This window comes from Euprymna scolopes, chromosome 1, assembly GCF_053919585.1.
Source record: "Euprymna scolopes isolate OS-2025 chromosome 1, ASM5391958v1, whole genome shotgun sequence".
Classification (NCBI taxonomy): Eukaryota; Metazoa; Mollusca; class Cephalopoda; order Sepiida; family Sepiolidae; genus Euprymna; species Euprymna scolopes.
In genome coordinates, this window is record NC_136482.1 from 91,957,449 (window position 1) to 91,977,919 (window position 20,471).

A 20,471-nucleotide genomic window follows, 5' to 3' on the forward strand; every position below is an offset into this window, starting at 1 on the left:
TCGATGAGCAGAGCTTCTTTCTCAGAAGTGCACGCCTGTGGAACTCTGTTCCGTTTGCCTGTATCCCACCTGACTATAACTTGGATGTCTTCAAATCCCACATAAACAAATTCCTGACAAACCGCCCCCTTTAGTAAGACACTCTATCGAATCTCCAATACTAATGATTACTACAATACTATCTCATTGATTACTGTACACGCAATAACCCTTATCCTTGAGTGGCCTCTGGGCCTTGATAAGTGGTGACCTCCATGTAAAAAAAAAAGAAAAACATTCCCAAATAAACTATTTTAAAGTCGAACAAGATGCTATAAGTAGAATGAATATCAGAGAAAAGACGTTAGTTAAAATAAGATTACTTTTCATCCACTTCATATCAAGTTGGGTTTAATTAAGCAACTTTTAAATTTCTTGACAAGAGAAAGACTGCTTTGATCATATCTATACAGCCTTTCCCAGAATTAGTGAAGAAAAATTGCAAACGAGAATTTTTAATGGATCACCAAACTTTGCAGGAATCAAATATATTGCACGTTTCATGGAGTCTAAAGTATTAGTCCAAAATGTGTTTGTAAAAGATGACTTGGACTAATACTTTAGACTCTATGAAACGTGCAATATATTTGATTCACTAGAAACGGCAGTTTCATTGAAATAATTATTTAATTCAATTCTAATTCCTTTCATTGTAATATGGGATATAAAGTAAATTTTTTGTTCCGCCATTTTGGAAGGCTTTCTTGGAAATCTAAGTGATATGCGAACGATGCAAAAGGGTAACGTGTCCATTAGAATTTTAAAACGATGACAGCAGGTCATCAGGGGCGGTATGAAAAAAATAATGATAGGTTTTTTGTTGTTGTTGTTGGGGTTTGGAAAAAAAAAAGAACTGTGGCAAAATTTAGCACTGAATATGAATAAGAAATCATTTTTCCATAGAAAAAAAATCAGTTATATACATTATTTTGTCTTTCTGTAAAATTAATTGGTAATTTTTTACACCTTTGCTTTTTATAGTTTTGTAAAATAATTCAATTTCATTTTCTTTGTATCATTTAGATTATTCAAATTACTGTTCTCATTTTCGATGTTATTTTCTCAACGTTTTTAGCCAATGAATCTTCTTAAGGTGTATCTTGTCGAATTTGGGAATCTTTTTTTAGAACTCTGAAATCTGTATGTAATTTTGAATAAAGACCAGTATTTAATTCACAAAAGTAACTTGCTTACGTCCTGTCATTCATGACCAGGTAGAAGTTTTAAGTAGTTTGTAATTGTATTCTTAGTATCGCCCACACTAAGTATTGAACCTTGCAATCTCCAGAAGACTGTCATTTAGAATTACGACTCAGCACTTTATCTGTTACGCCATGGACAATTCTACTCACCGTAATTTAGGAGACTTAAACCGAAGTTTATTCTTGCATAATCAATTCGAAGTTTATTTTTGCATAATCAATTTTTTGTTCAATATACTATTTTACTGTAGCAAAATATCGACATGCAGGGTAAAAAAGATTTCTATATTTTTTCTATTAAATAGCAACTGCTTATCAAGGTCTTGGACTACTCGAGGATATGGGTTAAACATATTTACTATGTTATGAGTTCCACTACCCAAAGATTGGAAACAACTGATGGATTGGCCAAAAGTTTTCTAAAAATGAATTGCTTATGCAGGAGTATGGCTCAACAAATATTTTTTGGTCCCCGATAAAAGGAGGGTGGACCTGTACTATTGTGTTTATTAAAAAAAATTGATGCCTTGGAGTTAGTTACAACTTTCTGTAACTAACTGATTTTTATATAATTTTGTTTGTCTATACTTCGTGATAACTCTTGGGTGTGCCCCAGGAGCTCTTTTAGGGCTAATAAAAACACTCCATTTCTTGGACTATTTTACCATATTTGTCCAAAATTTTCTGCTGGTAAAACTGCTAAATAGCAGTTTTGCATGGTGCTGAACTCAAATTTAAATATGTGTAGTCCCCGTGAGTACACAGTGAACGAGGCATAAAAAATGACTAAGTTCAGCATTTACTCTCCACCTCCCATTTAGCCCCAAAAGTCTCCAGGGGACGTCAAATTCTGGTGAATATGAACAAACGGTGCAGTTTTAGGCCTTAACATATGTAAATTTAAGTTCTGCACCATGCAAAAAAAGAAATGACTAAATCCATCATTTGCCTGCCCCCCCCCCACCATTTAGCTCCCAAAGTCCCCAAGGCCTTAACATATTTAAATTTGAGTTCAGCACCATGTAAAACTGCTAAAAAGACATACACAGAAATTTTTTGACAAATATGATAAAATAGTCCCAGAAAGGGAGTGTTTCTATTAGCCCTAAAAGAGTTATCGCAAAGTATAGACAAACAAAATTATATAGAAATCAGTTGGTTACAACTTTTCAGAAAGTTTTATAAAAATTTAAGTAATCAATTGTTTTTCAATTAGCACAAAAGTGTCAATTTTAGCCATTTTAACTTGAAAGGCACCCCTAGGAAGAGCAACCAGAGTTTTCCCGGAAAATCCGTTCTGTTACTTTTTTACTCATATAATGTTTAATGTTTGTGCAAAATTTCAAAAAGTTCCAAGGCGTAATTATTAAGAAAAGTGTGCACGGACGAACGTGAATTTACAGGTTCAACCTCTTTTTTTTTTTTTTTTAAATACTCTGCAAATGAAATTCATATAATGAACTACATCCTAACAAAAGGCACAGAATCAAAAGTGAAAAGAGACAATTCATTTTTGTCCATTTCAAATACGATTTGCTTATTGATAAGTTTTCTTCTTTTTTTTTTCTTTCTTTTCAGTGTACAATCACACCAAATACATTAGTTCAAACTCATTGCCTTCTTCAGCTCCATTGCTCTTAGACTAAAACAAGAAGTGAGAATGACGAGAATTGTTTAGTCTATACGAAATAAAAACAGTAAAAATAATGGTAAAAGAACAAGAAAAACATGTAAATCTATGAAAGTGCACCAAGACATCGAAAAAAAAAAATGACCTAAAGCGTCCAATATTAACGATCAAAAAGAATTATGTCCATGGAAAAATAAATAGCTAATGGACAAATATATATATATATATATATATATATATATATATATATATATATATATATATATATATATATATATATATATATAAACTATTCTTTATTTCTTCAGCAACCAAAAATAAAACGTTTGTCGTTTTTCCTTTTTTTGTTGTTGTTTTATGTTCATGGTGATTTCTTTGTTATTCTTTTCATTGCTTTTTTTCATGGCATCTTATATGTCTATTAACATACGACTATAAAAAAGACAATGCTTAGATGAGTTCGTCCAATCTATGTGCTTACACATAAAAATGTTACTTCTAACTTTGTTTCACATAAAGCTAGAGCACACCACTTAACACAATATTCCCCTCCCCCGAACAAGGTCTTATTGACTGAAATATAAATTATCTCAGCCATTAAAGAAAATAACATAACAAAGAAACTGTCCATCAAAACTACTCCATAAGTTGTTCTTGAAATAAAGAGTCATAAGTAAAATCAGGGCAATGCCAAGAGAGAAACTGATCAAATTTATCATAAAAATAACTGTCTCTTAACAGCTTTACATGTTGTGCCTCGATAATCACTAAAAAATTGGAAATTAGACAGAATACTCGGAGAAACATATTTAATAAATGTGACTAATTTTGCAAAATATGTTCTACAAATGTTTTAATCTTCGATTTTTGAGCGATTATCAAGACTTGACATAGTTATTTGGAGACTGCTATTTTTTTCAATAACTGACAAATTTATCTCTCATTTTCTTTTTCGTTCTAACTCGTCAGACTTGACTTTACTTTTCTTTTTAAGTTTAAAAACGCTTTAAAGTAAGTTAAAATACAAAAATAGTCTTATGCCATTAGGTAGAAGAGTAACTTATCTTACTTTTGGTAATTTTTTTTTTTTTTTGTATATATTTATTTTTTTCACTCATTCTTTTGTTTTGTTGCATGTTGTTAAAAATGGCTCAATTTTGCATATTGTACCCTGGTGTGCTTAACATTAAACAGTGATAAAATCTGTTGGATATTCGTAACTGAAATCTGGTGGACAAGTCAGACATAGATTGTATCATACATGCTGGATTTGAAGAAAAGTTTGCGAATTTAATGATTCTAAAGGTGGCATTTTTTAGTAACCTTTATATTTATTATACTAGAAGGATTCATTAAATAAAGTAAATATTTGATTTTTTTTTAATATGTATTTTACAGTCTAATTTGAATCGGTTAATAATTTTTGGTATTGATCCAGAATCTGACTCAAGGTTGAATCAGCATCTCCCAGCAGTTTATGCTAAACCGTTGGAAAAATGCAGGAAGAAACCAGCACAAAAGCAAGATGAAAAATTCCAAACATTGAAAACAAAAGTTTAACACAGTAAGATAAAGCTTACAGCAAGCTTAATTATATGAAAGGGATTTTTTTCCAAGAAAAGTATATTAAAAAAACATTTGTTTTCAAATGTTTCAAAATTTTGTTTTTCATGATGAAAACAGCTATGATTGAAAAATTGGAAAAAAAAATTATCTTCAATCATAGTTGTTTTCATCATTGGAAAAAAAAGCAACAAAAAAATAATTTTTAACAATGAAAACATGAACATAACTATGAACGAAAATCAAATGTGTCTTTTTGTTTTCATGGAAAGTATCTAAGTTTTTATTTTGAATGGAAACAACTGTGATTGAAAACAATATTTTTAAAGAAAAGTATTTAAAAAAAAGTTGTTTTAGGGTTAGGATGGACGTCCATGTTGTACATTTTGTATTTGTGCACGGCAATGTAACTTTGTCCGTAATAGTGTTTCTTTCAATCATATTACAGAGACTTTGGCACTTTTGCATTTTTTTTATTTCTGACTATGAACCTTCTTTTCTGATAAAAAGAGATTACCCATTCAGAAGACCTAATAATTTCATACAGCATGCTGTAGTTCATTTTCGCCTTTAAAACAAAATTTTATCTTTTTTCCCCCAATTTAATTGAAACTTGTCTGCTGACAGCTGATTGCTATTGATTAATCACGTCAGCCTTTTCTGTTGGAAGATGCTAACCTGACCTTGGGCTAGGTTCTAGATCAGTGCCGAATTTTTGAAAGGCTGATCAACAGATCAAATAGATGAAAGTTAATTTAAAGATGCTGTTACGAACAAATTATGTCTCTTGTAAATGTACATACCAACTTTGTTTTCATTCTCAGAAAATAAATATAAAAAACGTATACTGGTACCAATTATCTTAAAACTGGTCCAAAAGTTACTGTGCATGGCATAATGAATGTTCTGAATGATTTGAAACGTTCGTCTCAATGATTTCAAGCAGTGAATAGAAATTCATTCGTGAAACCAGATAGTTACAAATAAAGTGAAAAAGTTTCTTGTTGTCCGTTTTCTTTGTGGTATGTTATAACTGACAAGTTGTTTTAAAAATAGTATATTAAGTATTCTGTTTTGAAAATGGTATCTTAAGTATTCTGTTTTGATTTCTGATAATTCAGTCAGAGCTTTTGACAGTCGGACATTACCTTTTCACTGTCAGGATGTGACTTGATAGTGTTGCTTGGTTCCCAATACAACTAAGTGTTTGCGCAATTCATCTCTTTTTCTGCCCTAGGACGGTGACAGACTCTTAACTTTGAATAAAGATTAATCAAGCCACTCTCCTCTCCTTAAAACTATATGTGTGTATAACAGTGCTCTTTTTATTCCTAAAAATGTCTATGCACATTGTGTATTTAGTTGTAGGTGTAACATTTATGTAAGAAGAAAATGAAATTAACAACATAACCTGATTATTGTGGGTTCTCTATTAATGGTAATATTTATAGTTTTGGCCAAATTGCCTGCCCACCATTTTTAGTCGCATTGTTCGTTTATGATGATGTTTTCCATTATTGCTGTATTGATTATTTTTTACTCTTGGGTAAAAAATAATGTATAAAAACCACAAGCCATTCGAAAGTAAGTGTTAGTAAGACGGAATGATTATCAGCTGAAAGATGAGGAACACTATGGAAGTACTAACATAAATTAATTGTATGAAATGCATTTACTTACTTAGGGCTAGGAACTATATCCGTAACTTTTAAATAAGACATTGGATGAGAAACACGTCAGTCATGCAAAAATCATACTATGATGGACAGGTAAGCCGGACACATCTAGCTAGTGTTGTATTATATCAAAATTGTATAGCATATATTTGTAGATTAATGGGCCATATATATTTACGTTGTGTTTGTATATATATATAACGGACTGTTGTCATCAGATCCCTTAATATCTATTTTAATGGCTCGTGATTCATCTAGTTCTTATGTATGCATGTCAGAACATATATTACACAAAACGAAGACCTGTCCGCTGTTGGCCACTTCGTTAATCATCTTCGGTGGAGCCGGGCCTGTTTAAAGGAAATGCTTCAAGACAGGGATGCAAAACGAATGAGTGTTTTTTATATATATTTTAATCACTTCTCAAGCATCTCGTGACAGCAGAACTGGAGTGAATCTTGGCTTGTGGGGTTCTCTATTGGAAATCGTCACCTCCCTCATGGGGAGATCTTAACCCATCTTGCTTGTTTGGCGTTTCAAATCCAACTCAAACTATGTTTGCACAAACCGGAACACATGACACTTGACGACTGGTCCCCGCTTGCATACTTCCGGGGCAAACCCATCGGGTCACAGAGTTTGATATGTTGTCGAAACATGATGATTCAAATCTCTGTTGTCCACTCATTGCTAGATAGATAGATAGATAGATAGATAGATAGACAATTAAATGCTTTTCCTCAGCTATTATCTAACACTAGTGTCAATCTCAACACCAGAGAAAGGACAAGCTCACTATTGAAGCCAAGAATCACTGATAGTTTACAGTTAATGACATGGAATTATCAACCGAGTGATAAGAAACGCTATGGAAGTACTAATATTGATAAATGGTATTAACTGTGTTTTATTAATTACGGAGCAGATTACAAAGATTAATTGACATTGTATTCGTAGATGAATAGGTTGTAATCAGCAGGGAAGCAGTTTTACCGTAATGTGTTTCATAGATGAGAAGCCCTTGTAAAGAAACTCTGTCTATGGCAATTCTGCCTGATGCTCGGTATATGGAGAAAGAAAGGGAATTTTTTTTCTGTTGTGGGAGCGATACATGTTCTGTGAATCTCTTACAAAGATTGGGGCTCAGTCGAACACATTCCATGGAAGTAACGGTAGAGTTAAGAGGAACTCACAATGTATAATCTGTGAAAAAGCGGTTTTATGAAAGAGAAGAGATAATCCCTCGCCCTCACCTCACTAGAGTTCTACACATTAGGAAAAATACCATTGTATATGAATACCTGCCAAGAAATCGGACAGCTCATGTAGTAGAACTATATCAAGTTTCTTTTATGTTCATTGAGTCTTTTCTCTAATCTACATTAGGTTTCACCAACGTATATATGATCGTAATTTTGGCAAGAAACGGCTATATAACATTACAAAAAAATCTTACTATTTTTCACAACGCTATGCCCATCCCTTACCTGAATTTTCAACGAATTTTTTCGTTTCTGAAATGTAACAGGGTCATACATTACATCAAAAATATATTTTCAAATATTTGTACTGGTGTTTTGTTTTAATTTCATTTATCCATGGGTGGTCTCGCAATAAAGACAAAGCATTGATGTCCACATAACTTGGTTTGTTCCTTTTCTCTCTCTCTCTCTCTCTCTATATATATATATATATATATATATATATATATATACTAACAAGAAGACTCGGTTCGATAATGCCCAGGAGTGCATGAAGATCAAGGAATGTTCCACACTTCAAATACTTTTATTGCCACTGAAGTCAGTGAAATTGATTGTCCATTTTCAGTAAAATCTGCTTTGGTGGGAAGTCATCAGGGTGCACCAGGGGGAAGCTTTACATGCCTCTTTCCAGTGACTTAGTCCACAAGACATTCTAGTCTACATTACATTAGAGGACGTACTGTTGGATTTTAGAAAATTGTGTTTATGTAATGGCTTGCATTAAAATTTTAAATGCAAAAGTCAAGTATCATGGTTCCATTGTGCCCTAAACAGAAACATTTATTTCGAACGCGCCCCTGTCTTATCAAAGAATCTACTGTTGATTTTATACACCAGGCTGTTTTGCTTGTGGAGTGATAAAACTTCTCAAATGCACTTGTGGCATTAGACTGTATAAGGGTGTTAAATTTAGTCAAAATTAAACCGTTCCTTCTTTAATCGGATTTTTTTTCATTATCGATTTTCAATACTTTTCAGAGGCATTCTAATAAAAAAATCTATCTCAGAACACTCCCAGACACATTTGCATAAAATTAAAAAAATCAGCTCGACTGTTTTGGAAACCGTAAGGAACGAACTAACACATACAGACAAAGGGTTTTTCATCTCTCTCTCTCACTCTATATACACACACACACGTACACGCACGCAGTAGAACCCCGGGATACGGCATTGAAAATTAGTAACAAAATACAGTACAGTCTATAATACACATGTATATAATCAAATAATATTATAAATAACATCGTAAGATGGGGAAAATACCGTAACCAGTGGCCGAAAAAAAAACATTATAATGCGCATCGTAATCTGAAAAACCGTCTCCTAGGGCCACCGTATCCCGGGGTTCAATTATTTATATATATATATATATATATATATATATATATATATATATATATATATATGAGAGAGAGAGCTGTAATATTTTTTACACAAATATTAACATTTTTTTTAGAACTACAGACACTAATGTTTCATGCTTACACAGGATGTCATAATTACTGCCGGCCGAGACATTCAAACCCAGTCAACAACGCTAACTTTGGTTATTATTATTGTTATTCCTTTCGGCCAACGGCAACTAACATTTAAATGGAAGCGTTTTTTTTTTTTGTTGTTTTTTTAGGTTACAATGTGGAATACCGTGTTTTTCCGGCTCCTGGTTATGGTATTTGCCCCCACCTTACGGTGTTATTTACAATATTATTGGATTATATACATGTGTATCATATACTGGACTGTATTTTGTTACTAATTTTTAATGCCGTATCCCGGAGTCCTACTGCTATTACTGATGAAGCCACGTCAGCAGGCTGATATATATATATATATATATATATATATATATATATATATATATATATATATAAGGCACTTTGTCTGTACACGTGCTTGTGAATTCCTTTTGCTTCATTATTCGATTTAATTTTATTTAAAAAATACTTTATTTCTAATTTTGCTTTTAAAATCTTACCCAACTGCAGAAAGAGAATCATGACTTTCCATGTTAGTTACAACCACCAAAAGCCACCATGTATCCCTGCACTGCACATTGTTGTAGCATATGACTGGTGCACCAACAACTGGCAAAACAGGATCCCCCCCCAAAAAAAAAGATTTTAATCTAATATGTGCCACACATGTCTACTAACCTCCAGCTTCTCTCCTATCGTCACATTACAAGTACTTCAATGCTGTGACGAACTTGTTACACTTGTGGCCTCTCAACATAAATATTCCTGACCAACTCGATCAACACCTAAATATCACCTCTTCACTCTATAAGTCTGCAGATGGTGGGAAGGTTTCCACTCTACTTAATCTTGCCCTTGGAATTTTCTCCCTGCTCCCCCAACTGTACTATTATGCAGAAATTAAAACTGCGATTTGAACAAACATCTTATTACACAACTCTCCACTTAGGATGCCTCTATAAATCTAATTCACAATAGCCCTGACATCTCAGTGGCCACGTGCTTCGTTTGGAGTGAATATAAGTAACTAGGACTAACTTCAATTGCCAATTTCACATTGATAAGTATGGTGCCATTAATAAGCTATTTCTTTTTTGTTTTTGTTTTTCATTGTCTCTTCAGTTTGAACACATTTTCAAAACCCATCATAATTCTTCCATCTCATCAATTTAGACATTTTTTTAAAATGTCTTAAATTTTCTTTCTGCCTTCAATCTGATCAATTTAGCAGTGCCTCCTATGTTCTTCTACCTTTCAGTTTGAAAATTCATTGAAAATACATCATTTTTCCCCCTTCTATTGAATGTAGGTATTTTTTTATTTTATTTATTATTATTATTTTTTTTTTTTTTGAAAATGCTTATTTTCCTAATTAGTTTTATTTCATGATTCATTTTTGGTCTTTTTCAATGAAATACTTCGTTTTTATTTTCCATCTTTTCTTACAGAAAACCATTTAAGTTTTAGTTTCCTACCATTTCTAATAGATTCGTATTGAGAGACGTCTTCATGCTTGACACCATTATCATTGATTAAATCTTGCAAACTATTTTTAGCATGATAAATCACTGGGGATCAGCGGAAAATTGGCAGAAAACAACTGACAATAACCACGACATTTTTAATAAAACGGTCTGTCTCTTCCAGCATTTGTGGTGCTATTTCCTAATTTTAGCTTGACTGTAAAAGTCAAAACCTACACTAAGAGATGAGCTGATGTACCTGTCTATATTTGGTGATGTTGTTATTCTACTGATATGAAAAGACCGGAAGTAGTTAAAGCTATAAATTAGTGATGAGACGATTCTAGTATTTTTCTCTGATTTCGATACAATTATAAATTCTGTTCCGATTTACCGATTCTGCTATTTTTAAAGCCTCTAAATATTTAAATAGTAGTAATTGTCCGGATTACCGTAAAAACCCATGTAGTATGTGAATATATTGTCACAAATGTAAAAATACACTTGTAGGGGGTTATTTACAGATTTTAGTTTTACTGATAATTCAAAATCAATAAATATTTGTCATTAGTACTGTTACATGATAAGGGCTGTCCCCTGTTCATGTAAGTATAAAAATAGAGAGATTAGTTAAAATGAAAATAAGAGAAAGCAGAAATCGAACCCTGGACATAAGTTTTAAAGAACAATAAATTCAAATGGAATGTCCAGTAAATTGTTAATTCGGATGAAATAAATAATAAATAAACTATTCAATTGTTAAAAGAATGTGGATAATAAAATATGGGTTAAATAAATTAGATATGTAGGTTAAATTCCTTTGTGGAAACAACACAAGAAAAAATAGGTTATTGGGAAATCAATGTCGGAAACGTGCAAAGTCGCGCATGTTGAAACACGTGAATTTTGCTCACGTGGCCAGGATGCATGGATTTCTCAATATAGGAAGTGAGAGTTAGTTGGTCGCAGAGACAGTCAGAGAGAGAGTCAGGAGAGACAGTCAGGGGAGACGGTCAGTGAGAAAACTCAGAGACAGGCGGACGTCTGAAGCGAGACGTCACTTCAGAAACTAAAATGTGAAACTTTGAGTTCTTAATGAGGAAATCACGACCGGTCGTAAGGAAATAAATTCATCATGTGTTTGTGATAAAGCTCATCTTTGTGTTTGTGATTTCTACAAAAAGGTAAATTGTATTGTTATTATATGTCTGTGTTATAAAATGTCATTACATACACGTTTCGACATCTCATATCCACAATGTGAATCTACATCATATCTACACTAAGACTGCTGAACACTATCTCATCATTCTAAGAGCTTTCTTCATATCTACACGTCTAAGTAATGAACATTTAAAATATAGGAATAGTTATAAACGAACAATCTCTCTTACAACAACATCTCTCTCTCTCTAAGATACAACATCATATGTAATAAGACAACAACTCTCACTAAGACTCGTATCTTTACTAATAAGAACTCACGTAACATATGCGCACAAGTGGTATCGTCTAATACTAATAATAATAACTATATAACAGTACCAGCAATGGAAAATTAAGTTTTTAACAAATAAAAATTTTTAAAAAATTAAAAAAAAAAAACAAATTTTTGCTATCAGAAAAAAGGCACTTTTTTCTTTGATTCTGATATCTCAAAAAGTTCTGGTTTTTATAAATTTTAGATTCTGATTAATTGTCTCAACATTACTATACATACTAGCAGGATAATCCAATGTTGCCCCAGATTGAACAAGGATCGACAAACGTGCCACACTATATTTTTATTCTCATTAAAATCTGTGAAATTGCACATTTTTCAATCAAATTGATATTTATCATCTGCTCTAGTCGGGGACCCACTGCAGTGCACCTGGAGGAAACTTCAGGTGCTTTTCTGCAGTAGTTTAGTTGTAGTCTATACTGCATTGTAGAGAACCTACTGTGGATTTTATAAAACCATTTTTATATAATGACTTGAATTAAAGTTTAAAATTCAAAAGTCAAGTATCATGGTTCAATGATGCTCTAAACAGACACATTCATTTTATCACGCCCCTGTCTTATCAAAGAACCTAATGTTCATTTTATATGCCAGGCCTTTCTTCTTATGCAGTGATAAAACTTCTCAAACGAATGTCTTGACAAGCTTCTGAAACTGACCGTCACTTCTGATCAGAAATGGAATACATATCAATTCTGTTGACAAGATCGCTGGAGAAATGGTTGGATCATTCTACCGCACTAGTAGGTATCTTACTACCGATGCAATCTTCTATCTGTATAAAAGTCAAGTATGTCCTAAAATTGAGTACTGTTGCCACATCTGGGCAGGAGCTGCTTGGTGCACCCCATCTTGCCTTGATAGAGTTCAAAACCGGCTTCAAAACCTAGTAGGTGATGTCCTTTTCTCTTCCCTGCAACCTCTTTCATACAGAAGAGACATTGCAAGCCTCTCTCTCTGTTCTATCGTTATTTTCATGGCAAGTGCTTGTTTGAACTTCAATCTATGGTCCCTCCTAGCCGGACTTTCACAAAAGCACTCGACTACTTACAACCGTTATCAACAAGTTCCCCCACCCTCTATCTGTGTCAAATCTATATGCAGATTCCATGAACAAAACTTCTTTCCTAGAACTACCCACCCATGGAACACTGTTTCACTGGCCTGCTTTCCAACCGACTATAATATCATAACCTTCAAATCTAATGTAAACAAGTTCCTCAAGGTAAAGGTCAAGGTTGTAGCCTACATATATATAGTTTCCTACAGATCTGACATGATGATGGTTTCCGATCTAGGGATGGTGCACATTATTTTTCACGGTTAAAGGCCTGCGCAAAGCGCAAGTGTCTTTGCTAGTATTTAATACAAGTTGAGATCAATAAATATTTAAATTTCAGCATCTTTGGAGTATTTTAATAGGACCTTAGGGGTTATAATATGGGCACAACTTCCCATTTAAAAATTAAAATATCTCAAATTTGCATTAATGTTGATGCATAGTTATCAAAAATGAATTATAGATAATTCTGTAAATTTTAATTTCTTTTTATGATAGCTTAAGTTTTTTTAGATTCCAAATTATATAATGCTGTTTTATCAAACGTCGAGTAAGTATTCTATCATCATATCCTGATTTTAATCTTCATGCGGGGGGGGGGGCATAAAAATAGTGCAAAACTGTTTCGTGGGAGGAAATTCATTTTAACCGTCCTGGAATGGACATTCTTCTAGTATATATATATATATATGCAATTAATGTAGAAAATATGTAATTGTGTAGCTGTCTTTTATTTCTTATCTGTTGATATGTAGGAATATAAAATGTAGTTAAAAATATTTTGAACAATATTTTTGGTCGTTTTCATCTGCGTTGCTCAGTGTGCCGAGAGGTATGTGTGTGTGATGGGTAGTATTAACAAGGAGAAAAATATGTACAGCCAGTGAGATAATGAAATGTTTACGTGTGACTTGTATATTTTCATCTCTACATTTTGACACCTAAAGAGGTCAGTAACATAGATGACATTGTGAACTAATGTCAAAACACATACACAGACAGACATATATATATATATATATATATATATATATATATATATATATAACTACTCCATTTAGGGAGTGCTAATAAGCATATATATATATATATTACATTGATACACCGGTTCTAGTTTTATCATGGAAATGAAATGACAGTGAGCCGGATTACTGCCTGATGAGTTGTTAAGCAGCATTTGTAGAAAAATAGGAAAACTTTTCTGCAAACAAATACAACTCTGAGGATGTCCTTAAAAAATAATTGTGTATATCATGCACGTTAACACAACAAAACAACTGATCGTTGGACAGAAATTCTAGTCTCAATGTGGTGAAACTCTCTATAAAGAGTATGCAATTTGTTCATATATATATATACATATATACAGGGTGACCCCCAAAAAACGGGCCCCAACTCTAATTAGGCCCTTTTTCTTAGTGTTTTGTCCGAATGAAATTAAACTTTGGTTATAACTAGTTTATTATATTCAGAACATCACATCCAAACACTAGGGCCTTTGGCCTTTTTTTCTCTATTGACTGTAAAATGCTCAGAAAAACAATTGAATATCCTCTTTTTTGAAGGGGTCACCGTGTATATATATATATATATATATATATATAATGTATACACACACACACACACACACACAGAGACTAGCAGGCTGCTCAGCATTGCCCGGTCGTAAAATATGCATAAATATTATATTTTAATTCATGCAGAAACTGAGTCGTGTGCATGCGAGTATTATGCTTTTTCTAACCAGTTCACTTTTTGTAAATAAAAAAATACTCGAGCTGAGATCGAAACCAAAACCTGAAGACAGTAATGTACGATAATCATTAGAACAGCTTAACACGATCTTTAAAAAGTGTTGTCAAACCTACTTATTTTTAACATAAGGAATCTGTCATGTAAACATGCACATTCAGAAAACAGTTGACAGATAAAAATCTGATACCCCCCACCCCATGTATCATTTTTTTCAATTTTGACCCCTTAGCAGCCTTTTTCTGCGGATGAAAACCGATTAAAAAGTTTTCCATGTGTCTGACCACCCTATATACCAAATTTCAATCTTGTAGATCAAAAATTCGTTGGGTATATTGGTTGAGAATTGTTCTGACACACATTTTCACTTTTATTGAAAGATTGAAGAGCTAATGTCTGTAGTATAAATTATTTTCATTATCCTTGTGTTCCAATGTATGTTTGATATGCTTGCTTCATAAAACTTTGTGTTCTGTAATTACTTTACTGTATCGTTATCTCTACCCTGGATTTGGTGTATAACTCTTAGTCATTGTTCATGATGTTATACTGTAATTTTCACTTGGTGTCAATTCCTTGTGCTGATTATGAAGTTCAATATGAATAAAATTAACATCGTCTTAGAAACGATCGTACACACATTTGTTGTTTACGCCGAATTCACGGAGTCTATGTAAATAGTTATATTTAATCTAATTTACCTTAAACATTTATTTTAAATTGAAATACGTATGAAAGCCGAATTAAAACGAAATATTATGAAAATAAACAAATTCGGCTTTCAAACGTATTTCAAATTCAATCAACGCTTCTATCACAGAAAACACTACCCTGAATTATACATGTGTGTGCGTGCGTGCGTGCGTATGGAAAGGAAATATAGTATGCATACATTGGGGTTCGCATATATATAAGTTGAAGTTGGTTGGCCGAGTCAATAGAAGTGAATTATGGATGAGGAAATTATGTTCTAGTCCTTTCATAGCTTAAATTACTGCTGTCAGTTGAAGTTTCCGAATCAGCTATTTCCGAGGAGAAGCTGACTTCAGCTACACAAAACTGGCGAACATTCCATAACTCGATTTAAAAATAAAAAAGATCGATATAAGAATTGAAATTTGATTGTTCCCCCCCCCCCAGGAAATCTGAAAGAAGATTAAAATGTAAAATTACGAAAAGGATTTTAAGAGAAGAAATCAAAGATTGAAGCGAACAAGTTTCATAGCTGATTGTGTATCTTTGTTTCTACACAGATAAGACTATTAGTAAGGCATTTGATATGTTTATCTAATAAACTAATTTTTGTATTCACATAATCTTAAGACTTCATGTTTTGTTTTCATTTTTCTTTGTTTTTGAAAAGTATCATATATAATAGTATATCTTGCATATTAGGATTTCAATCGATAAGTAAACTAATTCTTTAAAAATTCTGTATGATAGAATTGTATAACCGGAATTTCTGTTTTGTGCCTTTTCTATAACCCAAACCATATATGAATGAGGCTTTGTTACAATTTTTCCTCCTCATTGTAATGTTTTCTTCCATTCTTTAAATTGAAGAAATCGAAAATAGAAAAGTGTTTATACATGTGTGTGTGTGTGTGTGAGAGAGAGAGAGAGCCATGGTTGGAAATCACTCTTCCCAGTTTGTAAAGAAAACACGCTAGTCAACAGAGACAAATACAGAATCTGACACTCCCGAAAATACGTCACGAACACGTGTGCTAAAAATAGCAAAAAACCGTTTTCAAACATCAAAGAGAAACCATAGAAATTTCATCTTTCACAAACTAAACAAAAAACAAAGAACTATTATTTCAGACCTAAATTAAAATACATTTAATAAACACCAAAGACACTTTTCACTGTAAGTAATACGGTGTATACGGTGTGAATTTAATTATAGCCACTTCTTGTTTAGCGACACCATCACTGGTCATAGAGCCTGCATCATAAATGGCTCTCCATAAAACTAGCTAGGAGCGCTCTCATCTAGACTTGATGAGAGTCAAGTCAGCAGACCTAGTTGCTGTGGAAACCAGAGGCAGCAAAATTATGCAAATCGCAAATTACCTGTGTACGATAACTATTCTACTCTCCACTGCTGACTACTTCCTGTAACTTCCCCTTACAGTCTGCCACACAGGTTTCCAGTAACTCTGGCTTACTCTGCTTGCGTCTCTAGCTCACTCATGCAGCATCTTCAGTTCACTACTGCAGCTTCAGCACCCGTTAATGTCTGTCTAAATGTACCTGCACTCACTGACATCCAGCTACCCATACCGATGCTTTGTGTCTACTTTATTAGTTGTAAGGTCGATTGGCACCTCTGCTACAATGTATACAGTCCTGTTACAAAATTTTAGAACTATTTTTTATGATAATATTAAAATAAATTTACTATGTTATTGTCATTATATGATTTCTTATTTTCAAAAGCAAAACATATTAACTTTTAACACTGCCTGTTGAATTGAAAATAGGATTAATCATAGAACAGCATGAGGAGGGCCTACATTCACCAGAAATATTCAGTATGCAAGGATGCTCGCAAGTTCGGCAACCCTCAATTTTTCCATACAGTTTTTTTTTTTTTCAGAATTGTATCACCTTTTCCACAGATTGTAGTTTGTCGCTTAGCTGTGATAAATTGATGTTGTTTGAAATTGTTGTCGATAGAATGCTTATCTAATAATATTCCTGTAACTTTGCTAAGAAATTGATTGGATTATTTTATCGTCTGTTTATTTGAATGTGAATGCCTAAGCGTTTCGTCATATCCTGATTCTTTCCGTTATCCGCTCACAAACTTTCCTGAAACTTTGGCTTTATCGCGATAACAGATGCATGTGTACCGAAATATTTTCCTCTACACACATCGAACTATTAAATACTTATATCCAGAAGATGCATATATTTGCTAGTATATGGGAATGCATCTCAGTAAATGTTCTTTTTTAATTCACTAGCACTTAAAATATAACATCCAATAAAGAAAACAATATAAATAGAGCCTCTATCTCTAAATTAATTCAGCTAAACAATTCTTGAATGAGACAAATAATATTTTTATATAATAATTTCTGCTTTCTCTCAAAAGGAATTGGTTTCTTCCTTTCTATATCCGTCTCTTTCTGCCGTTTTACAAAATATCGTCAGTTAACTCCAACTGAATGTTGATGAAAGTCATCTTTTGGTCAAACCAAAATGGTGGCCAAGGAGTATTATTCACTTTTCTCTCTACCTTCTCCCTTACTGTATTGAAAGTTGCATTACCTGGAGGCGACTCAGACAATATGAGCTTCGGGTGTTATGAATTTTGAACTTAGATTATGTTAAAAATAAAAAAAAGAAATGGAAACGTAATGATAAATCTACGAATTCTTTGCTTTTATTTATATCACAAGTTTTTTGTGAATTAGACAATAATGATAGGCTGCATGCAAATTAATCACAAACATAGTTTGGTTCAGAAACAGATTTATTTAATTCAAAATTTTTATCTTAGTTTTGGTGCTCGTCTTAACACTTCTTAACATGTTGACACGCGTATGGCAAAATATGAGTTTTGTTGTGAGTGCTTAAGTCTCCCTTTTCGTGCCTTGTGTAGAGCATTACAATATATATATATATATATATATATATATATATATATATCCCTCCTGTAATCAGAAACCTGGTTTGATATACCTGCTGCGTATCTTCATACATAAATAGGAAATAATATAAAAACAAATGTATACAGTTCTAAATCTTGGATCATCCATATTACATGGATGTGTTTTTTTTTTGTTTTTGTTTTTTCTTTGCTGTTGTTTTTTTACTTTCTGGTGAATTCATGTCTGGTTTAGAGCATTACAATATATATTTTAGGGAGTGGAGTTGATGCTTTTCGGGCACTCCCTAATAAAATAAATATTTCAACACAAGCTACTGAATAAACGAACAAACGACTTCGTAAAACTTGCAAGGAAAAGGTTTATTGAAGTAAGGCAAGATGCCATTTAGATATAGCTGGGATAGAACTCGTCTGCCATTGCCCGGTAGTTATTCCCAAGTGGGGACCGTTGATACCGATGTAGGCACAGAGAGAGAGAGAGAGAGAGAGAGAGTGAGGAAACAGGTCCGCTCTCTTTGACGTCTCGCTGGAAAAAAGGGAGAGTTTTTCTTGTCTGAGACGGAAGCAGTTATAGTTCCTTAAGGAGGTAAGGAATATCCCTGCGCTATGCCTCTGATTGGTCAGTATGTGCCATATCGCACAGTCAGGGGAGGCACTGACGCACAAGAAAAGAGTTCTATTTTTTCAGCTACATAACCCCCTGCTTAGGCTGAAAGCCAACAGAGAAAAAGGTAGCAGAACGGATAGCAAAAAAAAATTAAATAAAAATGTCAATTTATTCACGTTATTTTTTTTATTGCTGGTAAATTGCGAAACAAAATCCAAGTGGCGTGTTTCACGGGAAGAATATTTGTCTGGCTTAGAACGAAGTGCGTATGTAAGCGGATAGTGATCAGAGCAGATCACAAATTGACGGCCCTCGAGTAAATGTTGGAAATGTTTCAGTGCAAGGTACATTGCCAGGAGTTCACGGCCAAACGTGCTGTAACGTTGTTCTGCCAGTTTCAGCTGTCTCGAAAAGTATGCAAGAGGTTGTAACTGCTGTTGGTTCTGCTGTTGCAATACTGCACCTACAGCTGTGCCTGATGCGTCAACGACCAGTGAAAACTGGGCATCGGGTACAGGATGTGCAAGTAGAGATGTTGTCGCTAGTTTTGTTTTCACGTCATTGAAAGCTTTTAGCTGGGCCTCATTAAGTGAGATCTGCTCATTTTTCTTCTTCCTGTTACGTAACAGGTCGGAAAGAGGAGCTAGAAGATTCGCACAGTGTGGGATAAAGCGTCTGTAGTAGTTCAACAGACCGAGGAAGTGCCGTAGTTGGCGAAGTGAAGTGGGTGGTTGAAGGTTTTGCAGAGCCTTCACCTTTTCCGGTTACGGAGATATACCGTCTGGGCTGATAATGTGGCCCAGGAAAACTAGTGACGAAGCACTGAAAACGCATTTACCAGGGTTTTTATTTAAATGCTGCCCACATCAGCATTATTTGGCACAAGGCCTGGAAAGTGGGATACCCGCAGGCTCCCCTAAAGGAGGGGCACTCCTGCAATTTTAAAAATTGCCTGAGTAACCCCGTCGGCATTCCCCGGTCGGGGCGCCTCAGGCAGCAAGCAATAAACTTGCCCCACCGGAAAGCCCGGTGGCAAGGCCTGGGAGGGTGGACCTCCTAGGTATTACCCAGGCGGTGTACCTCAGTCCAACAGGTGCTGGGCCGGTTCCCGGCCCCTCACCTTTTGGGCTGAGTGTCAAGTGACGAATCCTTGACTGGTACTACCCTGTCTCCCTGCAGCCGAAGCCGCGGGGAGACATCCCATCATCTCAAGAGAGTAATGGGGTATTTACCAGGGTTAATCCTCACCTGGTATTGCTGAAACCGTTCGAATAGTAGACGGAGGTGAGTGACACGTTCCTCAGGTGAGGCACTTGCCACGAGGATGTCGTCTATATAGTTATAGACGAAGTCCAAGTCGCGCACTACTTCGTCCATGAAATGCTGAAATGTGCTAGCCGCGTTTCGTAAACCAAAGGGCATAGTTAAGAATTCAAACGCTCCAAATGGAGTTGTTACCACAGTCTTAGGTATGTCGGTCGGATTCACTGGAATCTGATGGTAAGTCTTAACTAGGTCTAGTTTGGAGAAGGTCTTACAACCATGCAGAGAGGAAGCAAAATCTTGTATATGTGGGATTGGGTAAGGATCAGGTACCGTCATGGCATTGA

General features: G+C 34.2%; 1 protein-coding gene across 10 annotated transcripts in view; it reads left to right on the top strand.

Annotated features, from left to right (window-relative positions):
- Nucleotides 1-20,471, top strand: part of LOC145245888 (uncharacterized protein C20orf96-like) — a 2,261,276-nt gene that overhangs the window by 2,129,097 nt on the left and 111,708 nt on the right. The window contains exon 12 of one of the 10 annotated variants that reach the window (XM_080107805.1): nt 2,820-3,038. The exons of the other annotated variants lie outside the window; for them this stretch is intronic. Coding sequence (XP_079963931.1) covers nt 2,820-2,844 — 25 coding nt within the window. The 3' untranslated portion in view covers nt 2,845-3,038. Of the gene's footprint in view, nt 1-2,819; nt 3,039-20,471 lie in introns of those variants that run through there. 10 annotated transcript variants of the gene reach the window in all.